Source organism: Typopeltis vanoorti, chromosome 23 (assembly GCF_054136105.1).
Source record: "Typopeltis vanoorti isolate ZY-2024b chromosome 23, IOZ_Tvanoo_1.0, whole genome shotgun sequence".
In the NCBI taxonomy this organism is placed as follows: domain Eukaryota; kingdom Metazoa; phylum Arthropoda; class Arachnida; order Uropygi; family Thelyphonidae; genus Typopeltis; species Typopeltis vanoorti.
In genome coordinates, this window is record NC_143571.1 from 38,357,178 (window position 1) to 38,368,662 (window position 11,485).

Here is an 11,485-nt window from a genome sequence, read left to right on the forward strand (position 1 = left end):
CTTTCAGCTGTGTGATAGTGATGGAAGATATAAAATTACAATCCTATAAAAACCTTTCAGTAATTTAAATGATTCTATCATATCCCCTCTTCTCTACCTATCAACTAACCTCTGCAATCCACAAGCTCTCAATCTCTCAATGTAGGGAGCATTTTTTACATTGCTTATCAACTTAGTCACTCTTCTCTGAACCCTCTCCACAGCCTCCTCATCTCCAAGGAATCCAGGTGACCAGACCTGAGCACAGTAATCCAAATGTGAAAGTATCAACGCTTTATAAAGGGGAATAATAACCTCAAAAATACAAACTTATTTAATACTGACCATTTACAAATATCTTACATTATACCCTACCAGTTTTGCTAGCACTGTCTAGCTTTTTTTTTCAAGGCATTTAGGAAAGACATAAAAACTAGTAAATGCAAATTAATAGGAACATAAAAACATTGTAAACAAACTACTAGCTAAGGTTATACGTTCGTGTGACAGAGACTGAAAGGACTTATTGTTCTTATTCATTATCACACGTGCGTGTTTGTTGTAAACGTGTAATGTGATTACTAGCTAGCTGTAGTTCAGATGGATTTAGAGAGAGGATCAGGTTTTTCCACGAAATGTTTAGGATGGTACCCTGATTTCTGTTGAGGTTTCTGCCAGTTATTAACACTATTGTAGCTTCCTTGAATAAACGATGTCTGTAGTCACCATCCAGATATGGCATGGAGCTGTTTTACCACTCTATCATGTGGTTACACGTACAGAAATGATGTGCTAAGCCAGAAGAGATAATTCTGTTGTGGTTTACATCACCAACATGTTCTTTTTGTCTGATTTCTAAACTCCGTGAAGTTTGTCCGATGTAGGCAAGACCACAGGAGCAAGGAATATAATATACTCCTGGATATTTGTAGAATGGCACTTTATCTTTTGGGAATCCTAAAACCTGTCTGATGCTGGTGGTTTTATTGAAGACCACTCTGATGTTGTATGCTCTTAGTATTCTGGCTATTTGATAAGAAATTGACCTGATGAAAGGAATCACTACAGTAGAAATGTGCTGAGAGCTTGATTCTTGTCTGGGGTAGTCATCGTATAGATATTTTTTGATGATGTTTGGAGGATATCCATTTTGTGATAATGTGTTGGCTATTAGTGAGAGTTCAGTCTGTGTATCCTCCACTTCTGATCTAAACTTTCTGGCCCTATTTTTCAACATGTGGATAATGCTCACTTTGTGTTTCTTGTGATGGGTTGAAGTATAATGAAGATATCTTCCAGTGTCTGTAGGCTTTCTGTAAATAGATAATTTGACACTATTTGATTGTTTCTTTATCAAGATGTCTAAAAAATGCAGCTGGCTGTTGTTTTCCACTTCCAGAGTGAATTTTATCTTGTTATGTATTGAGTTGATTTTATCCACAAACGATTTTAGGTTTTCTAAGCTGCCTTGCCATATAATGAAAATATCATCAACATATCTCCACCATATAGATGGTCTAGGGGAGATTGTGGAGAGAATTTCTTTTTCAAGTTTTTCCATGAAAAGGTCTGCACAAGATGGTGATAGTGGGCTTCCCATTGCTAGGCCTTCTAACTGTTGGTATATAGTGTTGTTAACCTTGAAGAAATTAGATTGAAGGCAGTGTCTAAACATCTGTTGATGTCTAGAGGAAAGATATCTTGGATGATGTTTATTACCTCTTCTACTGGTACATTGGTGAAAAGGGATACAACATCTAGACTGGCTAGCATCTAGAAATGTCATCAAGGGCATAGATAAAATTCACTCTAGAAGTGGAAAACAACAGCCAACTGCATTTTTTAGACATCTTGATAAAGAAACAATCAAATAGTGTCAAATTATCTATTTACAGAAAGCCTACAGACACTGGAAGATATCTTCATTATACTTCAAAACATCACAAGACACACAAACTGAACATTATTCACATGTTGAAAAATAGGGCCAGAAAGTTTAGATCAGAAGAGGAGGATACACAGACTGAACTCTCACTAATAGCCAACACATTATCACAAAATGGATATCCTCCAGACATCATCAAAAAATATCTATACAGTGACAACCCCAGACAAGAAGAATCAAGCTCTCAGCACATTTCTACTGTAGTGATTCCTTTCATCAGGTCAATTTCTTATCAAATAGCCAGAATACTAAGAGCCTACAACATCAGAGTGGTCTTCAAACCAACCACCAGCATCAGGCAGGTTTTAGGATCCCCAAAAGATAAAGTGCCATTCTACAAATATCCAGGAGTATATTACATTCCTTACTCCTGTGGTCTTGCCTACATCGGACAAACTTCACGGAGTTTAGAAATCAGACAAAAAGAACATGTTGGTGATGTAAACCATAACAGAAGTATCTCTTCCGGCTTAGCACATCATTTCTGTACGTGTAACCACATGATAGCGTGGTAAAACAGCTCCATGCCATATCTGGATGGCGACTACAGACATTGTTTATTCAAGGAAGCTACAATAGTGTTAAAAACTGGCGGAAACCTCAACAGAAATCAGGGTACCATCCTAAACATTTCGTGGAAAAACCTGATCTCTCTAAATCCATCTGAACTACAGCTAGCAAGTAATCACATTACATTGTTTACAACAAACACACATGCGTGATAATAAGAATAAGTCATTTCAGTTTCTGTCACGCGAACGTGTAACCTTAGCTACTAGTTTGTTTACAACGGTTTTATCCTTTTAATTTGCATTTGTAGTTTTCATGTCTTTCTGTGAATGCCTTGAAAAAGCTAGACAGTTTGCTAGCGAAACTGGTAGTGTATAATGTAAGATATTTGTAAATGGTCAGTATTAAATAAGTTTGTATTTTTAATTTCCAAACGACCAAATATGTTTAATTTGAATAATAACTTCTTTATCTTTGGATGTTAGTTTGTTCCTCAACAACCAAGTAATCCTGTGTGCAATCTTGGACACCTTAGCAATGTGTCCCTTGAACTTCATCTCCCTATCTACCAACACCCCTAAGTCCCTAGCCTCATCAATCTCTTGGAGTACTGTTCCATCAGTGTAGTACACAGCTGGTAATCTTTTAATCCCAAAATGCATAGCTTTACACTTTTCCACTTTGAACTGGCATCCATTACCTTTTGCCCATTCTACCAGCTTATTTAAATCATCCTGCAAACTTTCAACATAAACTTTGCATCATCAGCAAACAACCGAATGCTCCCTTTAAGCCATTTCCTATATCATTTGTATACAAATTAAACAATGGCCCTAGCCCAGAGCCCTGAGACACACCATTGGTCACCTGCCTCATCCTGGATTCTGCTCCTCCATACACCACCTGATATCTCTCCCTGAACCATTTTCCTATCCATATCACCAATTTAGTATCCATTCACATCTTCTCTATTAGACAGGTTTTTCACTGATATCTACTAGACCAGAGGTCGGCAAACTGCGGCTCTTTGGGTACGTACATGTGGCTCTGAAGTAAAAATGAAAATAAAACTATCATAGTTTCATTTATTTATTATTCACATAATGGTGATTTCATTTGTTTTATAGGTCGCGCAAAACTTTGTGGCACTAAGATGCGCGATGTCGGAGGGGAAAGCGAGCGTGGAGGGGATGGTTGAGTACATGGTAGGCAGGGCAGCCAAACAAAGTGACTGATTAGGCTTTAGGGTGCCTCGACATCTGAGGTCATTTGCAGGGCAACAAAGTGACTAATAAGTGAGTGCACGGGCTGCCTTTACTGGGAAAGGCAACGTTGGCAATGGCGAAATATGAAAGCGGAGTCTGTGTCGCTTTGCTGTTTCTGCAACTTAGTATTCTCTTTTGGCTGGGTGCATCCAGAAACTGCATTAAGGTGATAAAGGCAACCTGGCAATTATTTTAAATATATATATATATATATATATATATATATATATATATATGTATATATATATATATATTGGTTTTATTATATTTAGTTACGTTGACGGTCGCGATTTACCGCGGTGTGTTTTATTTCACTTGCAACTGTTAAATAAAACGTGTTACTGGTGAGATTTATTTTAATTATATTTTCGAATTATTGTCATTTATTATTTTGAATAATCACTTATTTTTTTCTTTTCTTTTTATATAATGTATTTATATAACGTGTTAAATAAAATGTGTTTAGGGTGCTTTTCAACACGGCTACGAAGAAAAAACTAAGAAAAACAACAGATGAACATCGTGACTTTAAAACTGAATGGACTGAATCTTTCGCATTTATCTCGAACTCAGATGGCCTTCCAACCTGTCTTATTTGCCAAGAAAAGCTGGTGCACAACAAAAAGTCAAATTTGGAAAGACACTTCAAGACAAAACATTTTTTGTCTTGAAGTGGATATTTTGTCAGAAAATATCCTGTTGGTGACACGAGAAAGAGAGCAGAAGTTCTGTATTTAATTATTGGAAAGAGTCTGCCAATGATGTTAACATTGCAAGCTTCGTAGTGAGTCTGGAGATCGCTAAGAGAGGAAAACCATTCGCAGATGGTGAATACATAAAATGTTTTATTAATGCATCTGAAGAACTTTTTCGGGATTTCAAAAACAGCAGAGATTTAAAATAAAATTAAAAACATACCGTTATCTGCCAAAACAGTAGCAGATAGGACAGTTACAATGTCCTCAAATGTGACCAACAAGTTGAAGACGTTAAATTGGCTTCAGCTTTATCAATTGAGGTAGATGAGTCTTGCGACATCAAGGACACAGCCCAAGTATCCCTTTTTGTGCGGTATATATCATCTGTGAGTCCGAGAGAAGAACTTCTGGGATTATTGCCACTCAAGGGCCAAACGCGTGGAGAGGACAGAAAATGCCATCCTTGATTGCATGGAAAAAAAAATCATATCCCACTCAATAAAATTGTCAATTGCAACGATGGTGCAAAAAATTATGACGGGAGAGAAAAAGGGTTTTGTTTCAATTTCAAAAGGAGAAATTAATCATGAAGTGATTACTTTCCATTGTATACACCACCAGGAAGAACTTTGTGCACAAACATTTACAGAAGAAATTGGTAAAATTAGGGAATTGATAATTAAGATTACCAACACCATTATAGCAAAGGTACTTAACCATCGACAATTTAAAGAGTTGCTAAGTGAAACAGAGAGTGAGTATGCAGATCACCAGTACAACAGGCTTCAATGGCTTTCCGGAGCCGACATGTTAAAGCGTTTTGCATCTTGCATAAATGAAATCGAATTATTCCTCGGCAACAGTGATGTTCAATATCCAGAATTAACAGATCAGTGGTTGCAAAAATTGTACTTTATGGTGGACGTTACATCACAACTGAATCATCTCAGTTGTAAGTTACAAGGCAATACTGCTTTTTCAATGCTAGAGGAAGTTATTTCATTTGAAAAGAAATTGATTCTGTTCGCTGAAGAATTAGAGAGGGGAACTTTAGTTCATTTCCCAAACTTCTCTCAATATCGCCGAGAAAACAATGCGCTCATTAACAAAGAGTATTCAAGACAGTAGTTTTAAACGTGAGAGAATCTTTTCTTCAAAGGTTTCAGGAATTCTGAGATAAAGCGACTCTAGCTTTTACAAATCCTCTTAATGACTACATCTGGACTAGTGTGCGTCGATTTCGTCTCCTGGGTTCCAAAGGGATTATGAAGCTATGGATATGGTGAAAAGATGATTATTGGAAGACAGAAAAAAGAGGAGTGATGTATTAGAGATCAATAACCTTCAGAGAGGGCGTTATAGGATGTCGGATGATAAATTTTTCATTATAAGAAATGGGAGAGTACAAGGGGAATTCCGTGGAAGTTAAGTAAGAGGAAACATTCAGGGATGACCCTATTGTTCTGGTCCCTCTTGTCAAATGCTGAAACATTTCCCCTGCATCTATCCCATAAAACCCTTTAAGATAAGATATGATAGAAACTTAAATGTTGCTATCATATCCCTCTTTTCCTCCTATTAATAAAAATTTTCTCCTAAAATTTGAAAGGCATTGCTAGTTCCCCTTGCACATTCTTGCAAAAACCCTAGCTAATATCCTGTCAATTTTGATTTGAGATTATGCAATATCCTAAGAACCTCCAATTCATCCACCTCTGTTCCCCACATTGGTGCTGTTACATAGGCTGAAGCAGTAACCTCACTAGGAAGATATATGCTTGCAAAGTGGTCACTCAGTAACTCAATTATTTTATATGCTTCTGTCTCCTCATGACCACCATCACTCATCTTCCATAGTCATTCTTCCTCTTCCTTGCTACATAACGTAAGAACTCTTTGGGATTTCTTTTGGCCTGCTCAGGTTTATGCCAGCAAAGGTTGGTCGATTGGTAGAGCCTCTGCAGAGGTAGGCAAATCTGGGGAATAGGGTTGATGTTCCAACAATTCATAGTGCAGATTCGTTAATTTTCCCATTGTGAAAACACTTTTGTGGGAAGTTGCATTGTCCTGATGAAAGATGATTTCTTGATTCTGCAAACCGGATCTTTTCTCACAAATTTTTCTCCACAAATAATATTCCACAGTTACTGTTTTACCCTTTTCAAGATGATTAGTAAACAAAATGCCTTTAGCATCCCAAAACACTGATGCTGTGACCTTTCCTGCTGATGGAACCGACTTTTTCTTTCGCGCTGAACAACTGGCTTCTTTTCACTGTTTTGACTGTTGTTTGAATTGTGTGTCATGGTGAATCCAAGTCTCATCCATAGTAATAAATCGACGCAGAAAATCAGTTTTATTCTTGTTAAAATCCTCCATGCACTGTTCAGATATTTTCATGCGAAGGCGGTTTTGATCTGTTGTGAGCAAGCGCAGCACCCATCTTGCGCAACGCTTCATTTGCGCAAGATGCATTGCAAAATTTTATTTGCAATTCTTCATGCAAAATATATCCTACATGTACTTTTGAAATGCCTATAGTCTCATCAATTTCACGCACTTTGACTCGCCGGACATCCAATACCATACCATGCACTTGATTAATGATTCCTGGTGGTGTTACACTTTTTGGACGTGTTTCACGTGGATCATCTTCACGGCTGGTACGGCCACGTTTATACTTGGAAGCCCATTTCTTAATTGTCGAAAATAAAGGAGGTGTGCCCATAAAAGTTTCTGTACTTCGAAGGAATTTCTTTTCGCGTTAAACCTTCTTTTACAAAGAATTTTATCCATTTCAAGGGATTCAGACAACACTTTTGCCTCAGACAGCTGCATAAAACAAACTACTTGATAGAATGACTTGCAATTTCACATGGATGCTTATGACAGATGTACCGAAGTGTTGCCATGTATAGTCGAGGCCGAGAACGTTTCAGACCACCCTCGTACAAACTGGCAAAGCACAAAGCCCACTCTCAATCCAACCTCAAATCTACTCTTCTGATATTCCCTTTCAGCCGACCATAGTGGGCATTGCCCACAAAGCATTCCTGGTGAGATTTTTACAGGATAGTTCACCATTACTTTCCCCAATCCCCCAATTTTTTCCAGGTTCAGAACAGGCATATGGCTGTGATGTATTCATGACTGTAATCCATGTGTGTGTGGTGGGGGGAGAATCATCGACATAGCCAAAGCAGTACAAGGAGCACACGGAAACATCTAAGACTCCTCAAAGGACAAGACGACAACAACAACAATCCATGTGTGTTCACGGGGGCCAGTTTTCCTGTTCTGGGGGACGAAAAACCCCTATATCTCCGTATGAGACCGGCTAACTCACCTTTAGTCGAAAGAGACCAGATAAATGTTCCTCATGTCACGGACGGGAATCGAACCCAGGTTCTCTCTCCGATCTACACCAACTTTATAACTTCAATTTTAATTCCATACACTTTTATTCTTTGATACAAATACCAATGGCAGCGTATTTTTCTTTTTTTTAAGAATTCAAAGTTGCCAAGAAATATGTTGATAATTCCCTTTCTTCTTATTGTTCATGACATTTATCTATTCTTGGTTTTGCAATCTGTCATATGTTGGATTTAATGAGATAACACATCATGTGTGGTTCGATAGGTAAGGTTAACAGTAATTTTAACTAATAGTTTAATTTCTGTTAAAAATAGAAAACGGGCTTTATTTTAAAATGATCCACAATATTGACGTTATCTTTAAGGCCGCAAATATTAATCAACTGCATAAAAATAAATCTCTTATGTCTTTATATCCCCCCCCCAAGGAATAGTGAGCTCTGTCTATCAGTAATAACAGCAAGCAGGTCTCCAACTTTATCATTACTGATGTTCCCAATTCTAACTATTACTATTACACTGAACGGCTTCTAAGTACAAAATTTCTTAAATGCATGTTAATTACAGTTCAGAAAAATTGTAATACTTTCACCCACCTATACCAAAGATCAAATAACTCGGAACTCTTCTATAAAAAGTATAGGCACGAAAACGTTCATCGTGTTAGTGACTAAAATTAAGCCTATTAACAATAACATAGATCCATAAACTTTATCGATCTGTGTTATTTTTTTAATTTGTTCTGCAGGATTTGAGGAGGTGAAAATTATTTTATTTAGTTTCATTTGTTTGATACGTGTTATTTGTCATACTACAATGTTGTAATCATGGTGATGGTAATTGTAATGATGGCTTTGGTGTTAGGTGTCTTGAGAGAGCTTTGTTCACCGAGCATGCTGACTTGCAAATTCAGAGAAACGTAAGCAATTAGGGTGGAAGCAAGTGAGTGTGAGTATGACCAAGTGAGCAATCTAGACTCTTAAGCAAAAATATTGAATACGGTAGTCAATCCATAAAACAAAGGTAGGTGGGGGAATAAAGGGATGATGCCGTTTTTATATACTAATGTGAGAAGGATCAGGAACAAGAGGGAGGAATTTTTGGCATTGATTACTGCAACCTTGCCAAAATCTATACGCATTAGTGAAACTTGGCTAACAACAGATGATGAAGTTACAGGGACCGAAGGTGAAGAGTTTAGCATTTTCAGGGAAGATAGGATGAGGAGGAGTACTGCTGATGATAGCAGATGAATTGCAATCGAAAAGAACAGGAGACATGTGGGAGAATGGCTGTTTATTTGAAGCAATCTGGTGTGAGATGAAGACCAGTAAGACGAAATATGCAGTTGGTTGTTGCTATAGGCCAGGGAGATTTACAGATGATCTGGAAGACATGCATCTCCAAATTAGTACAGTGAGTACAGGTCGAGTGATTACTATGGGGGACTTCAACTATGGAGATATACACTGGAAGGAAGAAAGATCACATGGCAGAAAGGAAATAGAATTTATACACCAGCTGACAGAAGGTAGCATGTGATTGAGAGGACTAGAGGAGGGAATGTATTGGACCTGCTCATAGGATCAAAAGAGTTATCCATAACCAAAGTGACACCATTGACTTCAATTGGTGAAAGTATTCATTTGGTCTTGACTTCGGAAAGTGTAAAGCATGAGGAATGTTCTATTAAGAAGGGATATTTGAGAATTTCAAGGCAGGTGATTATGACATGCTTAAGAAGTTTATATCTGTACTATGGCATAAAACACTGCAGGGTAAGGATGTTAGTAGTGCATGGGATATAGTTAAGGATCATCTAGAGGAAGCAATATTAAATTGTATACCTTGTAAGGAGGATTAATTGGATAGGAGTTAGATGGATGAGTAATATCATTAAGCACAAGCTGCAGAAGAAAATGCTGTGGAAGGTATATATACTAGGGATGTTCAATAAGTAATAAGACTAATTTTACTGTCGCGAAACCACTCATCACAATATTAATTTCTGTGGAATAAAGAAATGTTGCTGTCTGTATTAACAAAAGAGGTTGATAGATGGCGTATACAGGCTGATGTGCCAGAGTGTCACGTGACTAAACGCAAGGTTGTTTCGGCGCGCCTACGAACCGCGACCAGTCATCGAAATGGAAGCGTCTTTGTAACAGCGTTATGCGATTAAATTTTGTGCGCGTTTGCAAAAATCGGCATCGGACACTTTTAATATGATACGCGAAGCTTTCCACGATGAAGCAATGTCGAGGGCTAGTGTTTTTCGCTGGCATAAAACTTTTAAGGAAGGCAAAATGTGGAAGATCTTGAACGTGAGGAAAGACCTTCAACGTCCATCACAGAGACAATGATCAACACAGCAGCGATTATCATCAAGGAGGATCGCAGAATTACAGTACGCCAGCTGCATGTTGACCTGAATATTTCTGTGGGAAGTGTTCACTCAATCATGGCTGAACATTTGGGACTGAAACGTGTTTGCGCCCAATGGATTCCCAAACTCTTGACACCGGAGTAAATACAGCATCGAGTGGATGTGTGCACAGAATGGGAAGAAAGACTGGAACAAGAAGGCGACAACTTCTTAAAACGCATCATTGCAGCAGATGAAGCTTGGTTGTATCGCTATGACCCTACAATGAAACAACAAAGCAGTGAATGGAAGCATCCGTCTTCGCCTACCCCCAAGAAAGCAAAAACTGTAAAATCGGCTGGTAAAGTTATGACCATAATGTTTTTTGACTACGAAGGCATTGTTTACCAACACGCTGTAGAACCCGGGAATACTGTAAACGGCTCATACAATGCGGATGTTTTACGAACAATGGGACAGCACGTCAAAAGGAAGCGTCCATTGCTGAAGAATGTCTTCTTCTTTCACCACGATAATGCAAGGCCACATATTGCTGGTTGTGTAGTAGTGGACGTTTTGCAGAAGAACAACATAGATATCATACCACACTCTCCGTACAGTCCTGATCTCGCACCGTGCGATTTCTGGCTGTTTCCTCAGCTCAAGAAACCACTAAGAGGCCGCCATTTCGAAAGCAACAAAGCATGTGTAAAAGCTGCGGAGGCGGTTTTGAAAGAACTCTCAAAAAACGGACTTTCACATGTGTTTAAGAAGTGGACGCAACGTTGGGACAAATGCATCGCGTCTCACGGTAGTTACTTCAAAAAAGAACATGTAAAGATGACGATTAAAGCTAATCTGTTTTCTGTTTAAATATATTCATAACTCATTCAACAGCCTCCGTATAAAGAGGAAGGTTACCAGCATGGCAAGGAAGGCAAAATCAGATTATGAGAAGAATTTATTATTGTGACCTCCAGTTAGTCCAAAGACTCATCGAGGGAGAGTGTGCCAACAGCATCGAACGATTGATCCCTTTCCAACTACTTACCGCGCTCAAACTTGCTTAACATTTTGCTGAGCCATTAGTAGCAGAGCTCTACTACCAATCGACCAATAAATTCGTTTTTTCGTTGTTAAGCCGAAAACGCTTTAGACCACCCTCATATTTGCATGAATTGTGTAAACACAAGGATATGTTATGAGGAAAATATAGAAGTTGATGCAGTTCACTTCATACTTCAGTTCTGTGAAAAACACCTGAGAGAATGCAGATTTTTTAAAAAAGAGAGGGGAAAACCAACATCTGTGAGATTTTGCCTGAAGTTAATATGTGAAAAAAAAGA

General features: G+C 38.2%; 1 protein-coding gene across 1 annotated transcript; it reads left to right on the top strand.

Annotated features, from left to right (window-relative positions):
- The first annotated feature begins 4,916 nt into the window (after positions 1–4,916).
- Positions 4,917–5,525, top strand: LOC150093787 (general transcription factor II-I repeat domain-containing protein 2B-like). Its single transcript, XM_090412516.1, has one exon. It carries the CDS (start codon positions 4,917–4,919, stop codon positions 5,523–5,525), a length of 609 nt encoding a protein of 202 aa, XP_090268642.1.
- Positions 5,526–11,485: the final 5,960 nt, after the last annotated feature.

Bases quoted from the DNA above. Each gene is read 5' to 3' on its own strand.
- LOC150093787 (XM_090412516.1), top strand. From the start codon at position 4,917: ATGGTGCAAAAAATTATGACGGGAGAGAAAAAGGGTTTTGTTTCAATT.